At 38.5% G+C, this 27,976-nt stretch overlaps 1 protein-coding gene across 22 annotated transcripts in view; it reads right to left on the minus strand.

Annotated features, from left to right (window-relative positions):
• Positions 1–27,976, minus strand: part of ATE1 (arginyltransferase 1) — a 175,134-nt gene that overhangs the window by 121,777 nt on the left and 25,381 nt on the right. For all 22 annotated transcript variants that reach the window (XR_010412601.1, XR_010412602.1, XR_010412600.1 and 19 more), the window contains one exon: positions 2,335–2,367. Coding sequence is in view for 19 of the 22 variants with exons in the window: in XM_064595355.1 (XP_064451425.1) it covers positions 2,335–2,367 (33 nt within the window). In the remaining 3 variants the exon portion in view is untranslated. The remainder of the gene's footprint in view (positions 1–2,334; positions 2,368–27,976) is intronic.

Raw genomic sequence — 27,976 nt, forward strand, 5'->3', positions numbered from 1 at the left:
TACTCAGGCACACAATCCACAGGTATGAATTTATATAGGGTGTTTAATGTAGATGACCAAACTGATTTCTGTATAGGATAAAGTTTAAAAACATCCCATCCCACCATATCATCCTAAGCATTCATTAAAAAAAAAATTTTTTTCTAAATAGGTAAGCAAGCATTTATCACTGTTCTTTTAAACTACACTTCTTTGATTACTTACAAGGTTAAACACTTAAAACATTTATTATCATTTGTATTTCACCACACTATCTCATAAAATCCAACCAAAAATTATGGGAAAGAAAATAGTACATTTTAAAATTGATTCCAGGAGATCATTAAGTATAATAACCTTATCATCACACTTTCCCCAAACTGCCTTTTAACTATATATGTTTTCATGAACAAAAGTAAGGATTTTTAACAGAAGCAAATCTTATTTTTCCATCCTTTCCTTTGTGGTACTTCCCATTCTGCTATGCTTAAAAAATGCTTCATCAGGGCACCTGGGTGGCTCAGTTGGTTAAGCGACTGCCTTCGGCTCAGGTCATGATCCTGGAGTCCCAGGATCGAGTCCCGCATCGGGCTCCCTGCTCAGCGGGGAGTCTGCTTCTCCCTCTGACCCTCCCCCCTCTCACGTGCTCTCTTTCTCTCAAATAAATAAAATCTTAAAAAAAAAAAAGCTTCATCAACTGAAGAGTAAATTGTATAATTTATACTGTCTTCAAATTTCTTATGGTTTGCTTTTATTGTTTTCACCCTAAACTTTATTTAAAATTCTATGTGACAGGCATTGTGTTCAGTGTTTGCCACACACTATTTCTTTTTAATAACCATAAAGTATTACCATTTCCATCTTTAGATTAACCAAAAGATGAAATGACTTGCTCATAGGCCAACCAAGCCTCTGACATTTCAAAGCCCAGACTGTCCAAACATAGCTTTGTTTCCCCCTTGATCCTGGATATTTAGAAAATGTGACCAAACTTGGATGGTACTCTCTGGCCTCATCAGTTTCCCCTGGCAATCATCAAACTGGTCTCTAAGAGTATTTAATGTGCTAGGCTGGGCTACACCATACACCCACAACGTTCCAGTAATTTCATGAACACGGTGTTACCGAAGCAGAACAGGGAACACTGCCTCTATATGGAGAGGTGCCGGAGGGCCAAGACAGTGGGCAAAACCTGGAGGCTCAACCTGAAGAGGGACAGTATTTGAACAAGCTGGGAATGGGGGAAGGGAACATAAAGTGCAATAAACAGAAGCAAAAGGAAGAACAAAGGAAAGGCAGAGAACAGTGTCTTATTGTGTGGGGCTGCAGTACAACCCAAGAGGAAAATACACAATATCACTAAGGTTTGAGTAGCACTTTATTTATTGAACTCACTTGAACTCATGACCCTGGGATCAAGACCTGAGCCTGAGCCACCCAGCTGCCCCTGAGTAGCACTTTAAAAACGCTGCCATGTCCACTGCTTCATAGGAAAGGTAGGAATTATCATTTGCATTTTAAAAATAAAAAAACCCAGACTCAGGGAAGTTGGGATTTGCCCAGTGTGACCAGTAAGGGAAGGCATGCTCTGAAAACCAGCTTTGGTTCTGAGTGCAAGCATCTCTACTCCGCGGCCTCCTCTTTCCTCCTCCTTCCTCAAAGCCTCACCCATCTTGTGTCAACTCAGGTCAGCTGCTTTCCTAAATATCTTTATCTCACAGTGTTATCACCGGGAGTCTCAGCTCTACCCCGCAGAACCATTATAAGGACTCAAGGTGGAAGTGAATGAAGCACTGAGAGAGGGGGAGGGGAGAGGAGCGGGGAGAGAGGGAGGGAGGAGGGGGCGGAGAGGGAGACAGAGGAAGGGAGCATGCCTGTGTTTAAGAAAAGCTCCATAACAGGTAAGTCCTTTGCTCTTCCCTCATCAACTCAGGGGTTTGAAAAAGTGCTCTCAAACCAACAGAAACTTGCCTGACAACATCCCCCCCACCCCTTGACTCCTGCAGCTCTTGGTTACCGGTTAACAGCCAGGGCAGTTAAGACAGAATAAGGCTAGTGTCAACAGTTAAGAAGGAAGCAGATACAGTAAGGCTCTTTACAATGCAAGACTGATTTCAGTTTACTTAAAAAAAAAAGAAAATGTTCTTAAAAAGAAGCAATGACCTGTTATGAAGGTGAGCAGTTTTATAACTTAACAGGAATTCTTATTCTAAACAAAGTCTGTATTCATCTCATTACCATTATTGAAGAGTATGTGTTAAAACAAAATGATCACCTCTAATTTACCAACAAAACATACCAATAGTGATGTCCAATTAGTGATCCTAGTATTAAGGTCAGGGAGTAAACTCTTACCTCCAGAGGTGAGCTGCAAAGGAACCTTGTGAACTGCAGAGTCATATTTGAATATCAGGATCAGTTTCATCCAATAAATGGGAAGCAAAAGACAACAAAAAAAGGAAAAATTATTATTATATATCTTTTCAATAACAGCATGTAAAGTAAACTTTAAAGTCAATAAAATTAACGTGTTTGATACATTGTGTGGTTCATCCACAGAGTACAGAAAAGTTCAATCTAGCCCATAGTTGGTATTTGAATTAGTTTAAATAAAATCTGTATAAAATCTATATAAAAATGAATTAAAGCACAACAAATTAGTCTTAAAAGCTTTCATTTTTTAAGGTTTCCTCTTACAACCCCTACATAATAAAACATCCTCCAAGGGAGGAGTTAGCAATCCTCCTGACAATGAATGCCACAGGCAAAATTAAGTAAAGGCCAAGAGAAGGAAAAGATAGAAACCAAAGGGGAACCAAGAAAAGAAATAAAAAGTCAAGAGCAGGCGAGGAGGCGGGGTGAACAAGAGTGACACAAGGGGAGTCACGCCCACACCGGTGCCTGGCCCCAGGGTTCACCCCTCTGCCTTCCTCCTCCTCAGCTCACACGCATCCTTGTTCTATCATCTCTTTCTCTGACACATGCCGAGGCTTACAGAATTTCATCTGAAACTAAGTGTTATATATGCCGTTTCTCAGCATTTAAATAAAAAAACATAAATTTTGGCAGGGTAGGGAGGAGCCAGGGGCAAATGACAAAGCAAACTGCAGGTTAGCTCTGAAACGAGGACTGTCACATAACTCCATATATATTCATGATGATAATTCATATTTTTAGATGTCATTTATAAAATCAATGTTTCAAATCCTTTGAGAGTTACTGTAATGGTAAAATACCCAAGTAGTATAAACTCTTGATCTCTCCGAATGCAAAATAACTACAATAAAATGCTATGGCAGGCCTGTTTCCAAGCACTCTTGAACTTCCTCTCCACAACAAAACTAGCTAGTACTCACAGGGAATACAAATAATTTGATTCTCTTTTAGAGATACACTTGAAATATTTCTCAGTGAAATTACATGATGTCTGGGATTTCCATCAAAATCACTGGGGGGGTCAGGAGGGAACTATTGTAGGATAGTGTGTAGATAAAACAAGACTGGCCATTATATTAAACCGGTAAGAAAAGAAGATGAATATAAGCAGATTCATTATATGACTCTATTTTGTGAATATTTCCAGTTTTCTACAATAAAGTTTAAAAAGCATATCACACACTTCCTCCCCACAAAACTAAAGCAAATATATTCATAAAATGTTACTAGTGCACACCAAAGCCATGTAATTAACTAGTATCACTTAGGTCCTAGTTACTTTAGTAACTTTTTTCTTCATTTAAATATCAATATGCAATTTGATTATATTAACTGTTAAAGGAACTTTCTGAAAGTGCAAGATATACCAAAATTTTAAGTTTTCATAATGCTGATATGTAACAAAGTAATTCTGTTGAAATTTAAAGTGCAATCTTGTGATCTTGAGTTATTTTCATAGTAGCCCAACACAAGACAATCCCTACTCTTCCTCCCAGGAGTAAAAAGTAAGAACTGAAAGTTTTAACAGTGGAGAAAAATGAGGTATGGCGAATTTTTATTTCAAAATGAGAAAGTTGCTCTTGCACGGTTTCTGGGCTTTTCTCCACTATGTGCATGTCAACTATATGGTACCCATTATACTTCAGAACTGAGAAGTAGTTCTGGTTCAGTAGTAACTGATGTATCAGTTAGGATGGAGGTCACTTTAAATAACAATAAAGAGAAGCATATGATTACTCTCCAAGAAAACAAAGGTCTCCTTGCAGGTCCAGTAACTGACACACACCTTTGTCACGTGTGTATGTAACATTCCCGTCACAGCTTTTTCAAAATAGACCTAAAAATTCCTACCCTGCCTGAAGCTGCCGAAACACGAAGTACATAAGTAAAAGTTCTCAATTCCCGAAGCAGTAAAAACAGAATAACAAACCACAAGGTGCACATTCACTCTCCTATTCAAAGGACATGAAAAGGTCCAAAAATGCTGTTTCTTGATTAGTGCACCAGAAAACCCACTGCTAGTTCCCTTCAGTTAGTTAGTAAATTTTCATTGTGAAACGACATATATTATATCCAATACAAATGGTAATACTTTGAAAAAGAACTATAAAAAAGCAAATTATTACAAAATATATTTGTACATACACTGTAACTGACAGTAGAAACAGATGCCTTCTAACAAATACCATCAGAATGTCTGATCAGTATAAAAATGGCTCAATGTTGCTGTTACAACAACTAAAAAAACTATGGCCACAGTCCCGTAGTCCACATTAATACCACTTATCTAACATAGTTATATTAATGCAGCTATTTAAAAAATATTACGTTATGGGCATAGTTAATAAGCTTAAGAGAAAGATCCTATTTTAGATATTTAGGCAAAATGTTGAGAAAATAAAGAATTTAATATGTTTACAAAATATCTTACTGATTTTACAGATAGGAATATACTTCGTCATTCTAGAAACAACTGGAAGTAAATAATAGCCATAGTTTTTATCTTTCTATGTTATTTATTTTTTTTTAATTTTTAAAGATTTATTTATTTATTTATTTATTTATTTGACAGAGAAAGACACAGCGAGAGAGGGAACACAAGCAGGGGCAGAGGGAGAGGGAGAAGCAGGCTTCCTGCCGAGCAGGGAGCCTGATGTGGGGCTCAATCCCAGGACCCTGGGATCATGGCCTGAGCCAAACGCAGACGCTTAACGACTGAGCCACCCAGGCGCCCTCTTTCTATGTATCTATTTTAAAGACTACTTCTGAGAAATGTTGATTTAATATAGTTGAAAATAGGAACAACCTGCCTGACATTTGGCTTTTCAAATGCAAACAGGTAAGTTTTTCAATAACAACATTAATAACATTATTACTTGGACTCACTTGCTAAAATTCATAAAAATTTTGTCAATGATCTCGTCTACTCCTGAATTTTTTTTTTAATATTTTATTTATTTATTTGACAGAAAGCGAGAGAGCACAAGCAGAGGGAGCAGCAGAGAGGAGAAGCAGGCTCCCCATGGAGCAGGGAGCCCGATGTGGGGTTCGATCCCAGAATCCTGGGATCATGACCCAAGCACAAGGCAGACACTTAATGACTGAGCCACCCAGGTGCCCCTGAATTTTTTTTTTTAATTTTATTTGACAGAGAGAGAGATAGCGAGAGAGGGAACACAAGCAGGGGGAATGGGAGAGGGAGAAGCAGGCTTCCCGCTGAGCAGGGAGCCCAATACAGGGCTCGATCCCAGGACCCTGGGATCATGACCTGAGTCCAAGGCAGATGCTTAAAGACTGAGCCACCCAGGCGCCCCGCCCCTGAATTTTTTTAAATAATAAGTATGTTCCTTATTTAGCATCCAGGCATAAAGGCCATCAGTGCCATTTTAAAAACCTTTCAGGCCTCTAAAAAGGGAAAAAGGATAGACCCATATCAGTTCTCATGTCCCACACTACTTACTGACCTTCCTTCTCTTAAAGTATTCTTATCACTTCTAGCTCCATTGGTAGCCTACGTCATAACACCTTCTCATTCCTTCCAGAGAAGCACTTAGTGCTTACCAAAATTTTTTCAACAGTTTTCCAAGCACACAAAATTGTAGTTAAGCTTCTTGTCAGTTATGATCAGAAAGTTCTTTCTTTTTCCAAGACTTGTTATTAACCATGCCTGTTATGCTGGGGGGGGCGGGGGGCGGCGGTGGAGATGGTGAGGGAGGCAAGAAGGAGAGAAGAATGCGCACTACTGGTTTTGTCAAAATATCCCGTTAAAACTATAATCAACTAGGGGCGCCTGGGTGGCTCAGTCGTTAAGCATCTGCCTTCGGCTCAGGTCGCGGTCCCGGGGTCCTGGGATCGAGCCCCGCATCGGGCTCCCTGCTCAGCGGGAAGCCTGCTTCTCCCTCTCCCACTCCCCCTGCTTGTGTGCCCTCTCTCGCTGTGCCTCTCTCTCTGTAAAAATAAATGGATGGAATCTTAAAAAAAAAAACTATAATCAACTATTTATCTTTGTAATATAGAACATTCAACACATAAGTAATATAAGCTACTATATACCTGAAATGCCTTTTCTGGTTTAATAAGGAACCATGTTAAATTCCTATATTTTGACCAAAAAAGAAACACTAAACAGCAATTTTTTATAAGATAAGGCACAACTTTTTTTTTTCTAAACAGAAAAACATCAGTGAGTTATGCCTACATGTCAAAGTGGAATTCAAGTCTTTCTTACAACTGTTTGTATAGATTACCCGAAATGTCCTTGCATTAACAAAACACTTCTGCTGCTCTGTTTCCTTGACCTTTCACCCTAGCATACGGTACTTACAAATTGTCAGGGGACAAGTCTAATGATTTTAGATTATAACCTAACAAAATCTTTATTTAAAACCTAAATCATACGCAATGTAAGACACTTAAGTTTTTCTATCAGGAATTTGGAAGTTTTGATTCAGTTAAGAGTCTAAAGTTAAATTAGGCTCCCTTTCCATTCTCCCACAACTGCTGGTACATATTTGGACTACTGGAAATTGACTGTTTTAAGGCAGTGCAAGAACTAAGTTTTATGTTAAGAATGTGTTTCTCGTGGGGGCGCCTGGGTGGCTCAGTCGTTAAGCGTCTGCCTTTGGCTCAGGTCATGATCTCAGGGTCCTGGGATCGAGCCCTGCATCGGGCTCCCTGCTCAGCGGGAAGCCTGCTTCTCCCTCTCCCACTCCTCCTGCTTGTGTTCCCTCTCTCACTGTGTGTCTCTCTCTGTCAAATAAATTAATAAAATCTTAAAAAAAAAAAAAAAAGAATGTGTTTCTCATGAATCTCCAACGCTTAAAAATTAATCTGATTCCATAGAAGAAAAAAGTTTTATTATTTCATTTCACTGCAGAAAAACAAAATCTTCAAAGGCAGCCTACACAGCTAACACCCATTTAAAAAGTCATCCAGAGAATGGAAATTAAATCTGTACTTAGCAGGGAGTCACAACTAAGGTCTGATGGCAAAGATCCTGTTTATCCTCATTTCAGTGGGGAGTAAAGGCAATCCTTAGCTTCCTTTCTAGAGCTACTCTCTAGTCCACCTGCCAGCAAGGTGGCTGAAAGGACTAACTGCTTGCACTGGTTTATTTGGTTAGAACTGGAACCTTTGGACTAGTCATTAAGCTTCAATAAATGTTAAAAGAGGACAAGGAAAATCATATTTACATTCTAATGTATTTAAACCTATGTCCCCCAAGCCACTAAATGCCCTTTTTTGCCAATCGAAAGGAAGAACAATGATCTAAGAATTGGTCTGGAATCTCACTAGCTTAATCTACTTGAGTAGTACCTTCAATTATTGGGGCCTTAGTTTTCTATCTGTAAAATGATTTCAGCCAAACCAGTCTCACCAGCTGGTATGCTGTGGCACACCAAGTTCCTGAGGCACTCTCTAAAACATGATTCCATGGCCAAGTAAGTTCAAGAAATGCTGCCTATTATTGCTGCCTCACCTCCCCTTCCTCATCCTAGAGAATTATAAGGTATACTGATAAATTAAAGGCTTTGAGAATTCCTTCCATTAAAAACAAAAAATCCTACAAGATAAGTAAATTCTGGGGATTGAAAGCACAGCACTGTGATCACATCTAACAACACTGTACCATATACTGAAAGTTGCTTAAAAAAAAAAAAAAGTAGATCTTAAGTGTTTTCATGACAAAAGAGAAATGGTAACTATGTAATATGATCAAGGTATTAGCTAACACTATGGTGGTAATCACACTGCAATATATCAAATCAAATCAGCATGTTGTAGACCTCACACAATACTCTGTGTCAATTATATCTCAATAAAGTTAGAAAAACAAAAAACTTTATTTAATCTAGTGCTTTCCAAAGTTACATGACCAGGAAGTTTTGTTTTTTGGTTTTTAATTTCATGTAACATTTATTAACATTGTGTAGAATATTCTACAAAACTCATTCTGGGAAATACTACCAGCTCTGATTCAGTTTCCCCAATCTGTATTTAATAAAAATGCTCACTGGGGCGCCTGGGTGGCTCAGTTGGTTGGGCGACTGCCTTCGGCTCAGGTCATGATCCTGGAGTCCCGGGATCGAGTCCCGCATCGGGCTCCCTGCTCTGCAGGGAGTCTGCTCCTCCCTCTGACCCTCCCCCCTCTCATGTGCTCTCTGTCTCTCTCATTCTCTCTGTCTCAAATAAATAAATAAAATCTTTAAAAATAAATAAATAAATAAAATAAAAATAAAAATGCTCACTGAAAATACTCCATATAGCTTTTTACAGTATGAAAAATCTAATACGAACTATCAGTGAATTATTGGTCCCCTTTTCCCCCCTTTTAAGAGTTATGGTTCCTATCCAAAATTATCCCTCCCAGTATAGGATTTAGCACTTTAGATGGGTGAATGGCTCATGTTCAAGCCAACACCATGGAAAGAACTATAATAAAATGCCTCTTGAAAGATTCTAGTATCTCCCCAGAATCACAAAAGCCCATAACAGTAATACACAGAGCCTCACAGCTTTTGCTCTGTGTTGAGTCCAGTTGGCTAATGCACGTCCTAATTAGCGAGCTACTTCGATGCATACTCTTTTACTACTTGCCACTCTCTAATTTCTAAGAGCAATAGAGATTTGGGCAATAACTAAGTCATTCATTACCACTAACTCATTGCATGTATTCACTATAATGACAGTTGTAGGTCTTATAAATAGTGACTCTGTAACTATTAATACAAGTAGCATATATTTTAACTTATTAAAAATTCATTTATTATTTACTACCTCCAACTACTGTGCTTCTGTTTCTAAAATTAAATGGTTAAGATTGCAAGATGAATCTATAATCCAGATAAGAATATAATTCTACAGCTTTAAGAGTTCAAAAAGAGAATGGAATTTAAAAGAATTTCGTTGTTTTGCAAAATTACCAGCACCAACAATCACCATAAACAGAGTTCATATTAAAGAGAAAGAAAAGGAAGTTCTTGGCAAAGTCACCAAAATGAACACCAACTAAAAAAAAGACTCATGTATTGGTGACATCATGTGTTGATTCCAGAATCATTTGCTTCTCTAACAGAAGAATCATTTGGGGGGTGCCTGGGTGGCTCAATCGGTTAAGCGTCTGCCTTCAGCTCAGATCATGATCTCAGGGGGCCGCTCAGGGTCCTGGGATCAAGCCCCACATCGGGGTCCCTGCTCAGTGGGGAGCCTGCTTCTCCCTCTCCGTCTGCCTGCCACTCTGCCTACTTGTGTGCCCCCTCTCTCTCTGTCAAATAAATAAATAAAATCTTTAAAAAAAAAAAAAAAAGGGCAGTATTCACAAAAGCTAAGATATCTTTACCCTATGATTGAGGGATTTAATTCCTAAATATACACCCAAGAGAAATGAGTGTCATGTCCATCAAAAGGCAGTACAAGAAAGTTCATAGCAACTTTATTCGTAATAGCCCCAAAGTGGAAACCATCTGCATGCCCATCAGCATAAAAAGAGGACACAGAAGAGTATATATTGCATGATTATTATTTTTTTTTTTTAAAGATTTTACTTATATGACAGAGAGAGACACAGCGAGAGAGGGAACACAAGCAGGGGGAGTGGGAGAGGGAGAAGCAGGCTCCCCACTGAGCAGGGAGCCCGATGCGGGGCTGGATCCCAGGACCCTGAGATCATGACCTGAGCCGAAGGCAGACGCTTAACGACTGAGCCACCCAGGTGCCCCTGCATGATTATTTTTATATGAAGCTTAAGAACATGCAAATCTAATCTTATGGTCAGAAGAGTAGCTGCCTCTAGGTGAGAGCATACTGACTAGAAAAGGAGCCTTTGGGCATGCTAAAAATGTTCTTTCTTAATCTGAATGGTGATTAAGGGGCATATACAAATGTAAAATTTCAATAAGCTGCAAACTTAAGATTTGTGAGCTTTGCTGTATATAAATTTAAAAATTAACTTCAAAAAAGAAAATAAAAGAAGAAAAAACTACTAAGCTCCTCCTGTGGATTTTTCCTAAAAATTATTTAAGCCACAGAATTCTATAGCTAAAAGGAATCTTGGTGATTATCTAGTCCAGCTCCCCTAGCTTACATCTGGATAAACTGAGGCACACGTTTTACATCTGATAGCAGCAAGACGAGGGTTAGAACCTCGAGGACTTTCTAGGTTCTTGCTTTCCCTCCATTAAACCAAGGACTCAACACCACCATTAATCAGAACTCACACGAAGGCAGTAACACCCAGGGATACCAAATCTCAGTTATAAAACAACAGTAAAATATGGTGATAAATAGATGTTTAGGTAACACAGAAACAAAGCAACTAACAAGTCCACAACAGAATGCATCATGTTTATGATAATGACAAATTCAGCCAACAAATGGCAAAAAGGCAGGATTTAAAAAATATGTTCACAAGCAACAAAAATGAGGAAGATATCCCGTGTCCCGTTTCCCAGCCTTGCCAGTGTCCCTGCCCTCATGTGAGCTCGTCATGTCTCCTCCGTGGACCTGAAATGTACCTCCCGACGACACACACGTGCTCTTCATTCAGGTGTCTGCCAAGAACCCCTCCCCTGAGAGCCTCTTCCCGACATCCTTCCCTGTCACCACAACCACTCTAACCCTCCCCTTTTCTTCATCAACTGTTAGCACATATTACTCTGACACCATACTGCATGCTTTTTATCTTCCTCATGGGTGTGTAATCTGAGGGTAAGAAATTTTCTGTCTTGTTCACTATGCTGCATCCCTGGAGTCTAAAATAATGCCTGGCACACAGTAGGAACTCAATATTTGCTGCTTAAATGCCTACATGCATTCATTCATGACTTGACTTAATCATAAACGAATAAATGAATATTCATATTATTTCCTTTTCCCCTATGTTTCTTCATGGCCCCTGGCTACTTTGTAGAATTGGGTCACACCTGGTCAAGGTGAGATGCCATAACCAGAGAGAAGAGGTCACCAGTGACCAAGACCTGCTATCACTGAAGAAACACCTGTGCCCTTCTCATTTGATCTTCTCAGGAAGCCAGTGTCCTCCAGAAACACCTTTCATTTCCTGCAGAGGAACTTCCAGGAAGTATTTTTGAGGAGCAACTACTCAAGAGACTGAGGACAAAACCAGGTATCATTAAATGACACTAAGTTGGGCAAAAGAATTCAAATTGACCTTGAAAAACTGGGTGTCTTTCAAAAATCTGAATGAACCGAATTAAGGATAAGCAGAAAATACAGAGTCTAGAAATAAAAATTAGCAGGAAACCACAATCAAGACAAAATTTATTTTTAAAGTCCTCTGGTCAAAATACTAAGAAATAAATATGTTATCAGTAATCTAATTACTATTAAAAACTAATATTTGATCTTATTAACAAACATACTGGGGTGCCTGGGTGGCTCAGTCATTAAGCGTCTGCCTTCGGCTCAGGTCATGATCCCAGGGTCCTGGGATCGAGCCCCGTGTCGGGCTCCCTGCTCCGCGGGAAGCCTGCTTCTCCCTCTCCCACTCCCCCTGCTTGTGTTCCCTCTCTTGCTGTGTCTCTCTCTGTCAAATAAATAAATAAAATCTTTAAAAAATATATTAATAATGGTTATATACTGCTTGCACACTTATCAAGTCAACTGATTTCAAGCAAGATCAAATATCTCCACATCATACCAGGTATATATATTTCCAATAATTTTTTTTAAAGATTTATTTATTTGAGAAAGAGAGAGAAGGAGAGAGTCGGAGGAGGGACAAAGGGAGAGGGAGAGAAGTAGACACCCTGCTAAGTGAGGAGCCCAACACGGGGCTTGATCCCATGACCCAGAGATCATGACCTGAGTCGAAATCAAGAGTCGGATGCTCAAGTGACTGAGGCACCCAGGCTCAGCTATTATTAATATAAAAATTATTTCCAATAATTTTTAATATTATTAATATTTTAACATTTTTAACATTAATGCAAACCTATGTAAGGAATGTTTATTACAGTATTTTAAAATCCATTTCATTTGTTAAATAAAATGAGCAAAGGACCGTGTCTTACTCATGTATGTATCCCTAGGACCTACCGCAGTGACTGTGACATGCTAAGAATTCAATGTTTACATGACTGGTTAAACAGAAAAATCACCCTCCTCCACAGCTAAGAAAGGAACATGGAGCAATTCTAAATATAAAATTTTGAGCTATTTCTAGAATGACAAACAGAAAAACAAATCTATACACACACACATATAGCAATATTTACAGACCTACACAAATATATCCCCTATTTCCCTTAAAGACAGAATTATGCTCTGGATGAATAATCATGTATATAATATGTATTTTTTTACCTTTACAACTAACTACTGACTAGAATAAAATCAACTATTTTTTAATCATGCAAGCAGTTACCTAAAATTATTTGGCATATCAAATGAATTAGCATAGCAAAAACACAAACTTTCCTTGTTTATTAGACTAGTTATCAATAGGCAGTATTGTTCACTTGTCAAGTCACTACCAGGAGGTCATAAAACCTGAGGCTCCACAGATTTAATGGCAAAAGCAGAGCTAACATACAAGAGCTAAAGACAAATGGTGTTCACGACAAGATTATTCCTATCACCTGAGCTTTGCACTCACTAAAATGTGCTTAACTCATTGTAGGTAAATTTCTCAACACTCTCTCTCAGGAAATACAAAACAGCTTTTACTTATATAGAAGGACAACTGTCAAGAGCTTTTGATATCATTTGAATTCTCCTTTTTGCTTCACGACACGAGTTTCAAGAACACTATTTTCTTTCTGAGTAGCTTTCCATTTGGCAACAAGTCAGCTCTCTCTCTCTCCAGCTGTTTCTCAACAACAAGCAACTCAGCTACTCACTCACACAGTGCGTGTTCACTGGGCATCTACTCCATTCCAGACACTCTGCTGGGCATTGTGGATTTCTTCTGATTCTGGCACCGTATTTTTATAAGTAGGTACAACAGCACAAAGTATGCTACAAATTATGGTAAACTAATGAGCTAATTTTTCAAAAGGAAAGATGTACTCTAAGAATAAGCAAGAATCTCTATCACAAGAGTAAAAAAAAAAAAGCAGAAGCATTCATAGTTCCTTTGTCTCCCACTGTAAGTAAAGCAATTAAGAAATACATGTACAAATCTTCACCAACTAATCCCTTTTATAAGTTTTATGTGGTATCATGGGATTTTAAAGACTCAAATTACATATCAATGAACCAACTGGTTTTGAATAATACTTTTTTCCTTTGAAAGAACTAATTCAAATTTAACATTAAAATTTCAAACGTAATCTTTTAATTCAAACAAATATTTGAATTACAATGGAAAAACAAAACAAAAAAGAAAAATATAATTCATTTGTAAATGCTGGCAGGATGGGCCAGAAGTATCCCTCATTTGCCCTTGACCTCAGTATTCTCTGATGATTCTTAATAGTTTATGATCATTGCATTCTAGCAACCAAAGTTTAGTCAATGATTATTTAACCAAGCACCTTTACCTTTATTTAATCCTCATGACAAACACGGCTGTACTATTCCCCGCCCCCCACCCCGTGTTTACAAATGAGGAATCTGAAATGAATAAAGCAGAGGAATCAGAAACTTGCTCAAAGCCACACAGACACAGGTAGTAAGTGGGCAAGCTAAGATTTTTTTTTTTTGCTTTACTGCTCTCTTCTGGAGTTTTGTCTTTAGTTTCAATATCTGAAATTCTGGAGTAGCTTGATAACTGACTGCTAGTTATGTAATAAGTATAACAGTACAGAAAACAGTACACAAAAATAGTACAGCAGGGTTTGTCATGAGGATTAAATAAAGGTAAAGGTGCTTGGCTAAATAATCATTGACAAAACTTTGGTTGCTAGAATGCAGATGATCATAAACCATTAGGAATTCTCAGAGAACACTGAGGTCAAGGGCAAATAAAGCAGGAATGCAGAGTCAGGTTAATCAGGAATCAACATCCCAGGCACCTGGGTGGCTCAGGCGGTTAGGCCTCCGACTCCTGGTTTCAGCTCAGGTGGTGATCTCGTGAGTCATGGGATTGAGCCCTCCCTTGGGCTCTCAGCTCAGCAAAGAGTCTGCTTGCTCTCTCCCTCTGCCCCTCTGCCCATGCGTGCAAGTCCTCTCTCTCTCTGTCTCTCAAATAAATAAATGTTAAAAAAAAAAAATCAACATCCATTTCATGCCAAACACTCCCCTTGACAGCCTAACATTCCATGTCATTGCCCTATCCCTCAGCTTTCAGAAAACAATGTAAACATGTATATATTAACTAAGAGAGTTACTGTTACACTTACATAACTAGCAATTATCAAGCTACTCCAGAATTTCAGATACCGAAACTAAAGACAAAACCCCAGAAGAGAGCAATAAAGGTTAAAATGAGGATGCAAAACAATGCTTATGTTCCCAGCTCACAGAAAAATCCCTTAAGCTCCTTTTCCCATTTTCCTCCTGACCACTACTTTACTAACAATAAACCTGGCGATCTAATTTCCAAGCCAATAATTCCTACTCCTTCCTTACACCTGCTCTACTTTTTCTTAATACTTATCCCCTGCTAACCTACTATATAATTTACTAATTTATTATGCTTATTTTTTAAATAAGCTATCTTTAAATGGCTATCTCTGACCACCCACTCCCACCTCTGAATGTGAGCTCCCCAAGAGCAAGGGATCTTTATGTGACTTCTTCACTCATTTGCTAACTGTACCAAGTGCCTCTGGAAGAGTATCTGGCACTCATAAGTGCTCATAAATATTTTAACTAAACATCAAGAAACCACAAATTAGAAAGAAAAAGAATGCTGAAACTAGACAGACTAATACAATTAACAATTGACAGCAAAAAAAAAAAGGGAAAAAGATTAAAATAGAGAAACACGTGAGAGAAAAAAGGAGTCATCTGAGGGCGTGTGCGAAATGCAGCAAGAACAGCACGTTCCTGAGGGACTAGGAGAACCATTATCAGCAGGCGAGTCCTGCGCGGCATTCTGTGTGAGAAGGCAGGGAAGAACAAGGCAGTCATTTTAAATGATTAGAGTACATAAAACTTGAGCAACAAAAATGTTCTAATTATTGGAAAATCTGCTTATGCTGAACGTTTCATTCACTGATGTCAGTTATTCTATATTAATTACTTAGGCCCGCTTTCACTTTTTCATCCCTGAGCACCGTGGTCTAGCCTAAAAAACACACCACCTTGCAGACATTGCTCTGCCACTAGCTACTATGTTATCCTGGACAACCCACTTTAATTCTCTAAATAAGAGAATTTACTTTATACAATCACTAAGGTCCTTTCATCTCTAATGTCGTACAATACTATGATTTTATAATCTGAGACAAGTTTTAGATATTACTGACAAAAGAAATTTTAATGAAAAATGTTCTTTTTTTTAAAGATTTATTTATTTGAGAGAGAGAGCAAGAGAGACAGTGCAGGAGAGAGGGGCAGAGGGAGAGAGAGAATCTCAAGCGGATTCCCCACTGAGCAGGGCGCTTGATGCACAGCTGGATCCCAGGACCCTGAGACCAGGACCTGAGCCAAAACCGAGAGTTGGATGCTTAATAGACTGAGCCACCCAGGCACTCCTAAAGGGAAAATGTTCTTAGTGATAGCTGTAATTGCACCTCTTTGCACCTCCCCCCAAATTAACATTATCCTGGGGATATAATCATGCCTCTGTTCTAATATATTTAGGTAAGTGATTCAAAAGCTTTAGTAACTTAACTACTGTTAGTGACAAATGTCTTGAAACAAACTGAAGACACACCACAATACAATCCCTTGACTTAGGGGCTGTTCATAAAAAGTGGCTTTTTTGATTGATTGTGCAAATAACCGTCTAAGCCTTCTACTTCATTCAAGCAAGTTATCCCTGGGCTTAAAAATAAATAACAAATATTTCAAAATGCTGAGAACTTGCCATCATTCAAATTCTGTTAATTATGTAACAGTTACTTATAAAATAGTACGTGCCTATACACGACTGTCTGATTTTCCTACATAATTGAAGAAAAATGTCAGTCTGATACAATGAATACTTTTCTAAACATAAGTCATTATTTTCATATACATAGAGAAAAACTATTAAGAGAAAAATGGTTAATGGCTTCTTTAGGTTAAGTTCCAGAAAATACTCAAATCTCTAAGAAGCAAAGACTCATTTATTTTATTTATTTTTATTTATTTATTTGACAGAGAGACAGTGAGAGAGGGAACACAAGCAGGGGGAGTGGGAGAGGGATAATAAGCAGGCTTCCCACCGAGCAGGGAGCCTGATGTGGGGCTCGATCCCAGGACTCTGGGACCATGACCTGAGCCGAAGGCAGACACTTAACAACTGAGCCACCCAGGCGCCCCGCAAAGACTCATTTAAAATGATCATATTCGGGCGCCTGGGTGGCTCAGTCGGTTAAGCGACTGCCTTCGGCTCAGGTCATGATCCTGAAGTCCCGGGATCGAGTCCCGCATCGGGCTCCCTGCTCCGCGGGGAGCCTGCTTCTCCCTCTGACCCTCCTCCCTCTCGTGCTCTCTGTCTCTCATTCTCTCTCTCTCAAATAAATAAATAAAATCTTTAAAATAAATAAATAAATTAAATAAAATGATCATATTCAATGCCTCAATGCAAATTACTTCCAACAAATGGCAAAAGTTAAGCACTTACCTGAGCAGGCTGTGAGCACACAACTTAGGCAGCTGGCCCAGGGACAGAGCTGAGCTAGGATGAGGAGCCAGCCTGTTCTAGAACTAGATCGCCACCTGGTGGCGGGAGTGAGGAGACAATCCAGTGTTGTACCACTTCCTTTCACTACTCCATGGGGTCCGCACGGACCTATGGTAACCTTCTCCCTTTTTCTTTACCACACTGTTGAAACATATATGCCCGAAAGAAGATAACTTTCCCCGAAATAAGTATCCTTCAGAAGAGGAGGTCTCCTTATATTTGAGACTCCCACAGGAAGTTCTCTGAACTAATTTAGGAAACAGCTTTCTGTGAAAGCACAGTAGTTTGAACTAACCTCAGTTATAAGTTTTAAATTAATACAAGACCACCTGATAGAATCAGCAAACAAATAAAAGGCATTTAGAGGTAAAAGGGCATAATTTCAGAGGCCTGTTTTTGGAAAACCCAACAAACAACAAGTGGCAAGGGGGAATAAGGCTGTGTTGACAACACTGAAGCCCAGGAGATTCGCCGTATTGTCTTTAACCTATGAATGCTTGAAATTTTCAATTTTAAAGTGTTTTAAAAATAAAAACATATCATTCAGATTTATTTATTAATCTTAGGGATATGTCTTTCACGTAATATGTGAACTTCTTTCCAAAAAAAAAGCCTTTTAACCTAAAACTCCAAAAAAAAAAATTGTCATTTTAAAGTCTTTTAAAGATTGCCTTAAAAAACAATAAATGGTAACACTGTGAATGTCCTGATTATCTACAACCAAATAGAGAAAAACTCTCCTGATTTATTCAGTTGGGTACTTACGGCCTAGCCTAACATTTCCACTCGTTTCATCCATGGATTCAGTGTGCTGTGCTGTAAACAATCTGAACAGAGGCAAAGATGATGTGGTGTGTAATCCATGCCAGGAGTGGGCTCTAGTGCTGACAAAGACACCTAGCCGGTAAGAAACTATTTTCATCTTCCCCTGTACTTCCCTGTTACTAACTCATGAATGTGTGACACAGAGGGAAGAAGGAAGGGGCACACTTCCTTCTAAAAGGAAATACTTTTGTGACAGAGATCTTTAGTAGGAATTTATTAAAAGCAGTGTTAAACTGCTTTTAGGGCATATATGTTTCAACAGTGTGGTAAAAGGAAGAATGAAAACATAGAACAGGGGTGACCATGAAGCCTGAGAACCTGACTTTGTTTAATCAGATAGAGAATGGTATGCTCACGAAAGGAAATACTTTTGTGACAGAGATCTTTAGTAGGAATTTATTAAAAGCAGTGTTAAACTGCAAACAACAAAGCCAGGAACAGTTCACGAAGGGTTCTAGTCAAGACCATGGAAGGAGAATTAAGTCCGAGAAATCACAGTCTATGGGCAGCAGCTCCCCAATCCCTTACTCTAGCCCCAGGGACTGCAGGCAATGAAGAGCAGTGCACAGTAATGATGCCAAGAGAAGGCCCTTTCGGCTTGACACTGGGTGTGTTCCAATACATGGCCACACAGGGGCTTATAAGCTAATCACTCAGGCCAGGCTTACTTTCATCCTCCCTAAGTCTACCCCAGGTAAAAGACTCGACCTCACCTAAAAAAAAGGGAAGGGTAGGAATATATACTTCTCTTAAAATGTAAATAAAAATTCTTTTAATTCTATAACAATGCAACTATGAGATTATGTACACATACATATAGATATATACACACACAGAGTCACATGGTTTATTCTACAATGGGGGGAAAGGGCAAAGTATAAGACTACCTCTTTAGTGCAAACAGAACACTTCATACGGACCAATTAGACCAGGTCTAATTTCTTGCTGCTTAAATATTTTATTAACTCAAGAACCTGGATTCAGTCACTAAATCTATCAGAGCAGATTCATATTCCTACCGAGAAAAAAGGTATGAGTCATTCAAGATGCTGTTTGCTAGAAAGATAACCTTGAAACCTCAGAATTTACACTGTTGAGAATTCTCCTAGTTCCTCAGGACAATCACGATGATGTCATTTCTGTCATCCACTCCACTGCTCACTCCCATTCTCTTTCCTGTTGCCAGGAGCATCAGTCTGCCACTCATTTTCCAAAACTGTATAAAGTAGAAATGCAAAACACAATTCTGTCTAAACATTTCAGCCTATGATCACAGAGGCCAACCAAAATAAGACACTTCCTCTAACATCTTTCTAATAATTTAAAAATTAAGCAGGGGGGCGCCTGGGTGGCTCAGCTGGTTAAGCATCTGCCTTCAGCTCAGGTCATGGTCCCAGAGTCCTGGGATCGAGTCCCGCATCGGGCTCCCTGCTCGGCGGGAAGCCTGCTTATTAACCCTCTCCCACTCCCCCTGCTTGTGTTCCCTCTCTCGCTGTCTCTCTCTGTCAAATAAATAAATAAAATCTTAAAAAAAAAAAAAATTAAGCAGGGATATGTTTCTCACCCATTGTCAAAACAACAAAAGCCTGGGACCACACTCTGTAGGGTGTGCTGTGGAGTAAGGCACTCCTCTAAACTGGAGTGCAAAAGGGTACGACGTCTGGGAAGGGAATTTGGCAAAATCTAGCAACATTGTATGGACTTTTGCCCAGGTGCCCTCTGTGAAACCAACCATAAAAGAATACCTCTACACACGCATAATGACAAAATTATACTACCTGTAGCTGCAGCACAAAATTAGAAATAACCTAGGGGCACCTGGCGGCTCAGTCAGTTGAATGTCTGACTTGCGATTTGGGCTCGGGTCATGATCTAATGGGTCCTGGGACTGAGCCCTGTGTTGGGCTCCCCACTCAGTGGGGAGTCCGCTTGGGATTCTCTCTCTGCCCCTCCCCCCACTCAAACACTCTCCTCTCTAAAATAAATCTTAAAAAAAAAAAGGAAATAACTCAAATGTCCATTAGCAATAGACCGTGTTAATAAACTACAGCACATCCTTTCACAAAACGGCATGTAGCTGAAACAACACAGAATTAGGGTTCTCTATGAGATGCTAGGACTGTGACCTTGGGTATGTTTGTAGGGAAAAAAATAAAGGTGCCAAAAAGTGTACATAGGACGTTTTTCTTGGTGAAAAGGAGAAAAATAAGATTATTCATATGTATTTGTGTTTTTGGTTTTGCAAAAATACCAGAAGGATAAACCAGAAACTCATCAAAATGGTTATTACTGGAGGGCAGGGACAGGCTGGAGGAGACATGGAAAGAAGACTTCTCTGAGTGGATCTCTTTGGGTGACTCTGGAAGCACATAAATGCATCACCTATTAAAAAACTAAAATTAAGAAGTAAACCCCCAAATTCAAAACAAACTGAAATAAGTGAACATAAGTCAATCTGGTATCATAACCACATAAGAGAATAAAATTATTCCATGCGACTTCTGAACACAGTATTCTGATGGAACGTCTGAATGGGATCATGTCCTAGGGACAAATAGAATCACAAAAGAATCATAAACCACACCTATCAGCTGTCATTAGTACTGTTACTGATACTGTAATGTTGACTCTACTTCATGTATATCATAATACAAACCAAGTTCATAAATATGCTAATGTAATCAAGAAACACAAAAAAGAGAAACAAACATAAAATCAGAAAAGATAACACCACATGTTAAATTTGAATTGGAAATATCAACATAAATTCATACTACCTAATTCTTCTTGGTCTCTAAATTCAATCTTCATTAAAAGGAACCAAGGCTTCTTGGAAAAATGGCCGGCAGATTCCAAGACTGAGTTGGGAAATGTTTAAGATGAGACTGGAGTATCTTTCTGTTCTAGAAAGCAGAGGACAAAGGGGATATCTTGATGGAATGTGCACTGAGCAAACCTGGGACAGTTTGAGCATCAAAAAGAATAATGACTGTGACTATAAAGTACTGAATAAAAAAATATCCAGAGGTTTTGCAGTGGGGGAAAAGAAGGGAGCGGGGAGGGAGGTAAACTAATTTGTCACCAGCTCCTCTCCCTAAAATTTGTTAATTAAGGTGAGAGAATTCAGCATTTACCTTGCCTTCTTAGGAGAAACTACAGGTTATCCTCGGTTGATTAGGAAAATCTCCTCCAGCCTTTTTAACCAAGAATGGCTATTAATGTATGTATTAAGAGAAAAAGGAAAGCTAAACAAATCCCTATTCGACAACCAAAGATCATCAATGAACACTAACACCATTGCCTAAAAAGGTTGTTGAAGAAAGGGCATTCATCTGTGCTGAAATACCTCTTTACAGATTACTTGCTAATCACAAAGGGGACATCTTACCCTTATAATGAAGAGATCCAGAGTTCACCACCTTAACACAGTGTTCAAAATTAGCACCATCAACACCGAGACAACCCATCATTCTATATCTTCTGACAAAATATGATGTACACAAAATTACCTAATGAAGTACACATGCCAAAATTGTTAAACCTGAATCTAATCAAGATTTAGACTTAATTTTCAGTCTACAGGAGACTGGGGCCACAAAGGAATAAGTTAAATAAGACCACGAGGAAAGATTCAGACAAATACAGAATTTGGGACATTCTATAAGACAACTGGCCTGGACTTTCAAAACCCAATGCCATGTACTGCCGTAGTAATGAACATAACTAGCACCCTAATTAAGACACAAAAATATGACTCTCCACTAAAAGGAACTGGAAATCCTTGGAGAAAAGGCGGATACCAAATCTGGAAGGAAAAGCTACAACATGAGTCTAGAATGTCTTGTGCCAGATAAAAAGGAAATTCCTGACTAACGGGGTCATAGCATAAGGTCATAGGTTCTTGCTTGAGGGGAATCCTAGTGGCCAAATTTGGGACAATTTAAGCATTAAAAAAATTATGGCAATTGATTATAATATTTCAAAAGTTTTTTAAATCCATAAGCCCACAGAGATACCAAAAGGAAAAAAGATGGGGGTGGGAGTGAATGGAGAGATAATGTTCTTCTTTACAGTAAATATGTAATTTCAGGTCATAAACGAGGTCATGGGGTGCCCTGGTGGCTCAGTCTGTTAAGTGTCTGCCTTCGGCTCAGGTCATGATCCCAGGGTCCTGGGATCGAGTCCCGCATCTGGCTCCGTGCTCAACAGGGAGCCTGCTTCTCCCTCTACCTCTGCCTGCTGCTCCCCCTGCTTATGCTCTCTCTCTGTCAAATAAATAAATTAAATTAAAATAAATGAGGTCATAAAAGAATGTAATTCAATTTGATAAATCACCATTCTGCAGCTCTCCCACCTTCCCATAATTGATTCAGGCAAGGAACATCAAAGGGCATTAAAACAATTGGCTGATACATGTTGGGAAAGAGGTTATTCAAAATGTCTTAAAAACATCATCCCACAGATTACTTTAGGGTATCTCGTGCTTTACAATAGAAAGATCTAAATACAAAGGTGAAAATGTCACTCAACAATAAAGAGATCTGGGGGCGCCTAGGTGGCTCAGTCAGTTGAGCATCTGACTCTTGGTTTTGGCTCAGGTCATGACCTCAGGGTCATGAGATTGAGCCCCATGTAGGGCTCCACACTCAAGGGGGAGTCTGCTGGAGAGTCTCTTCTTCCTCCTCTGACCGTCCCCCCACCCCACCCTCTCACTCTCTCTCTAATAAATAAATCTTTAAAAAAAATAAAAATAAAGGGATCCTGTGGCTTCCATCCAACCAAGCGAGCAGACCTAGCATCACAAATAAGGGACAACCTGACACCGAGCTGCCCGAGATGATGCAGCAGAGCCAAAACACCAGCACAACCTCGAGAGAAAACTGGTACTATCTGAAAGCTGAGCATCTGCATATCCTACGACACAGCAGCTCTATTCTAGGTATACAGCCAACAGAAACCTGCCCATGTTTACCAGAAGACATGGACAAGGATGTACATGTGCAGCACTCTACACGGGAGCCCCAAACTGGGTACTACTCAAATTCCCATCAACGGCAGACATGGTAAACTATGGTATCTTCACAAGTGGAACACTATCCAGCAATCAGACTGAACACCCTATGACACAAATACAGGTGAATCGCACTAACATAAAGTTGAGTAAAAGAAACCACAAGCAAAAGAGGACACATGTAGGACTCTACTTATATAAAGTATGGAACAGGCAAAACTAATCTGCAGAGTTACAAGTCGAGAGTGACCCTGCAGATGGCCGTGATTGGAAAAGGACGAAGGGCAACTTCTGAGGGGCTGGGAGTAGTCAATTTCTTGATCTGAGAATTGTTACACAGAGTTCAATTCATAAAAACTCATCTATCTGAACACTTGTGTATTTTTCTATATGAACATTATACTCCAATACAAAGTTTCTTTTTAAAGTACACATCACTTACATCTAAAAACATTTAAACTGAATCTAATCACTAGAAAACACTCAAATCCTGAATATAGGACATTCTATAGACAATCAGCCTAAGCTCTTTAAAAATGTCAGTCTTAAGAAAGAAAAAAATCAAGAAAGACTAAAGAAACAAGGGCCATATTATAAACATAGCATAAATATAAAAGTTCATGAAATGCATGAACCTTGACTGGGTCCTTTATTAAAAAAATAAGCTATAATAAAAGGTATTTTTGGTATAACTGGGAACATCTTAATATGGATTGTGATGTTACAGAATTTCTGTTAATTTTTTAGGAATGATAAATACTGTGGTTACTTAGGAGAATATACTTATTCTCGGGAAGAGCATGCTTAGTATTTTCAGGTGAAGTGTTTTAATATCCACAACTTACTCTCAAACAGTTCAGATAAAAAAGGAGAGGAATTAAGATAAAGCAAATCTGACAAAGTTGTTAACAACTGGTGAGCCCTGGTAATAATATGTGGGTATTCATTGTAATCTTTCAACTTTTCTGTTTGTAAATATCAAAGTTTCAAAAAAGTTGGGCAAAAAATGGTAATATCACAAAAAAAATTTAAAAGATAGTTGTTCTAGAATAAAAAATATAATAACCAAATAGAATATAAAAACCTAGATTGGGAGCACCTGGGTGGCTCAGTTGGTTTAAGCATCTAACTCTCGATTTCAGCACAGGTCATGATCTCAGGGCTGTGCCCTGAACATGAAGCCTGCTTGGGATTCTCTCTCTCCCTCTCTCTCTGCCTCTCCCCCCTACTCATATATACACACACTCTCTAAAAAAAAAACCTAGATTGGATATTAATTTTTTAAAAATGGGAAAATATAAATATAGGACTCGATATTAGATGATATTTGTAAATCATTGTTAATTTTCTTATGTGTAACGATGACATTGTGTTTTGAATAAGTACATCTTATTTTTCAGAGATTCACGCTAAAAAGCTTAGGAGTGGGCGCCTGGGTGGCTCAGTTGGTTAAGCGACTGCCTTCGGCTCAGGTCATGATCCTGGAGTCCCGGGATCGAGTCCTGCATCGGGCTCCCTGCTCGGTGGGGAGTCTGCTTCTCCCTCTGACCCTCCCCCCTCTCATGCTCTCTCTGTCTCATTCTCTCTCTCAAATAAATAAATAAAATCTTTAAAAAAAATAAAAAAATAAAAATAAAAATAAAAAAATAAAAAGCTTAGGAGTAAAATGTCACGTTTACAATATAAGTTAAAATGACTCACACAAAAAAGATGAGGCAAACATGGATAAGTAATTATTGTTGAATCTAGGTGATGAGTATACAGGTGGTCAGTATACTATTCTTTCAATTTCCTTTTTGTTTGAAAGTCCGTAATAAAATTTAAAAAACAATTTTATCAATGCCTCAGAAATGTGAAGAGACCGCTGCAGCTATGAGTACAGTCTGTTTTTCAACGAGTTTAGAAAAGTTGAGGTCAATTTTATTTATTCTAAGGAACCAATGGCACTTAATAAATATTATTAGATAATGGTATTTTCTATAATACAATATCAATAAAATTCCAGCTCAGATCCTATGTTTATATATGAAATTAGTGGTATTTTGAAAAACAAAGATTCATAGGTCCTGGTTTTATATTGTATTATACAAAAGATAGGTCACAAATTACATCCATTTGATTTTATTTATATATTATTTTCTGAAAATCTGTTATCTATCTGAATGACTGAAAACAGCAATGGAAGCAAACATGCTGGAGTAATTCATCAAGTCCTTTACAATCTCACTATCTACAATTATGTGCTACTTCTCTAAGGATGTTATTAAAAAGAACTGAATTGCTATTTTATATATCAAAGTAATCTATATTTATTTATCTTCTCATCAAATCTTTGAAAAAATAATCTACTTTTGGGGGTGCTGAAATGATTATTTTACGGTTACCAACAGAGTTAAAATGGATTTTATGCACTGATACGGTTGCTTCAAGCCTCCAAGTTACTATGCTGACTTTTATTTACTTTAAATGCTTTATAAGAGCAAAAAATGTATTTTCTTGAACACAAGTGAATTAGTTTCACCCATTATATTAACAAAATCACACCAGGGTGAGCTGCTGCACAGAGACCCTAAAGCGAGTCAGAAGAACACTTAAACTTTTCAGAGGAGAACTTTTTGGCTTCTCTTCCTGCATCCGAGCACAGGGACACTGGCCATTCAATCATGCAGAAAACCGTAGTCATGTACAAGGGGAAATTACTTCTGCACTCTATAATTAATGAAATGGGTTCCTTCAAAATAAAATGCCACACTCAAGACTGGGAAGCAAAGTAGTATGTTCAGATCAGTTTCTCAAGGCAGCCAACCCTACAGGTAGAGTGTGCTTACTCTATCTGTAAGCAATGGTTTAGCCAAGTGAAGTAAGAATTTCTAGGATGAACACACCAGGTGAAGGACCTCATCTACAGCCGTGACCCTCTCCTTACATGGAACCAACTCCAAGGCAGCTTTCAGGCTTGAAATTCCCTATTAATTAGCCCCAAATTTAATTATCTTACCTAGAGAAGACCAGAGGTATTGCTCCTGACCACCGCCCTGTGTATAAAGCAGGGCTATCATTCAGAGGAATGACCGTGTTCACTCCTAACTCCAGAGCAGAGGCACAAGGGGGCAGGCCACAAAAATAGAGACTGGCTCACCAATTCCCAAGGGAAGTAACTATATTTGGAACAGTGCATGGGGAAGTTCAAGCCTACAGGCATTCTTAAAAATTGAGATTTTGGTGATAAGCAAGTAAGAGAAGACCAGAAGTTTCATGAGGGCAACAAGTTAAACCACAGGCCCAACTGATATATCAGAGAGAAATAGAAAGAGACAGGCAGGAAGAGCCCACTTGGGGTCAGAACAAACTGTAAAGAATGGCCTCAAAAACTGCCCTGCAGAGGGGCCCAAGTTTAATTAAACCAGACTATAAAGCAATTTATGTCCCGGGACACTGCTGAAAACCACAGAGCAATTGGCCAGCAATTAGTGGAGCCTAAGAGCTGGGTCTGACACCAAAAGAGACAAACATGCTAACAAACAGATCAGGGTAAGAAAAAACAGAAGACCACTATCATCCCTGGTTAGCTGCAATGCTCAAGGCTGAGCCCTAGGAAGTGACATCATAGACTTCTCCTACTTTATATAAATGTATACTCTCCTCTCTTCCCTACTGATTTTAAAACCAATTGTATAAAAGAGCATAATTATGTTGTTGGAATAACAAGTAATATATTTGGTAACATCATCATAAAGAAGGTAGATGGGAACAAAGCTATAACACAGTAAGGAAATTATACTAAAGGGTAACTCAAATCCACTCCTATATTCCAAAGAGAAATGAGTATGTCCACATAACACTTGTACATGAATGTACACAGATTTTTTCACAAAAGCCAAAAAAATGAAAGCCACCCAAATGTCCACTGATGGATGCAGAAACAAAATGTGGTACGATGAAATATTATTATTCATCCATAAAAAGAAATACTGGTATACGGTAAAACACGGATGGACCTTAAAAACACTATGCTGTGTGAAAGAAGCCAGTCAATAAGAGACCGCCTACTGTATAATTCCATTTGCATGAAATATCCAGATTAGGTTAATCCAGAGACAGAAAGTGGAACAGTCGTTGCCTAGAGCTGGGGCGTTCAGGAAAAAATGCGTGACTACTGATGGGTATGGGGTTTCTTTGTGGGATGATGAAATGTTCTGGCATTGGTGATAATGGTTGCATAACTGTAAACGTACTAAAAACCACTGAATCACATACTTTAAATGGGTGAATTATATCTCAATAAAGCTGTTATTAAAAAAAAAAAAGCATAGTGCAGGGTCTTGACCTGCAAGGTATTATTTTACGTTTATTTCTTAGAAACCATATTCAGAGAGATGACAGACAAATCAGCTTATAAGAAAAACTATCATTTCATATGTCTCTGAAAACTGTACGAATTCAGTTAGATGTCAGGTAAATAAAACGCTATGGATGATCTCAAAGTCAAAGGATTTATCAAACCCAATATAATATTTACCAAGCCATACTCACTTGCATGATATCATATCAAAGTACTGTTCTGTCAAAATCATTTTCACCAGTACAAATTTTCTGTAAGCATGTGACCCTATAAAATAGATCATTAAGGCAAAGCTATTTTGCTATAGTAAAGAAATCCATTACATATTTCTATTTAAACACATGGTCAAATCACATACCCAGAGTTCAGTACTGACAGCAGTGAATGTAAATCAAAAATGTACACTTCACTGCATACAAAAGGAAATAGAAATCTGAATGGCTCAAATTAAAATTTACTGTAGAATTTTAATTAAATGCCATGTTCATTTTTCTTAAAAAAATACATACCACTTTTATAGTATGGATTACTACCCTACAGTATGCATCATTTACACCAAACATTAGAGTTGTCCCATAATATATAACAAAATTGAGAAAACATAACCTAGCACACAGACAGAAGAATACAAAGCCTTCTCTAAAAA

The sequence above is a fragment of the Mirounga angustirostris genome, unplaced genomic scaffold (assembly GCF_029215605.1).
Source record: "Mirounga angustirostris isolate CCGP_5_RB_7025 unplaced genomic scaffold, mMirAng1.0.hap1 SCAF_6, whole genome shotgun sequence".
In the NCBI taxonomy this organism is placed as follows: domain Eukaryota; kingdom Metazoa; phylum Chordata; class Mammalia; order Carnivora; family Phocidae; genus Mirounga; species Mirounga angustirostris.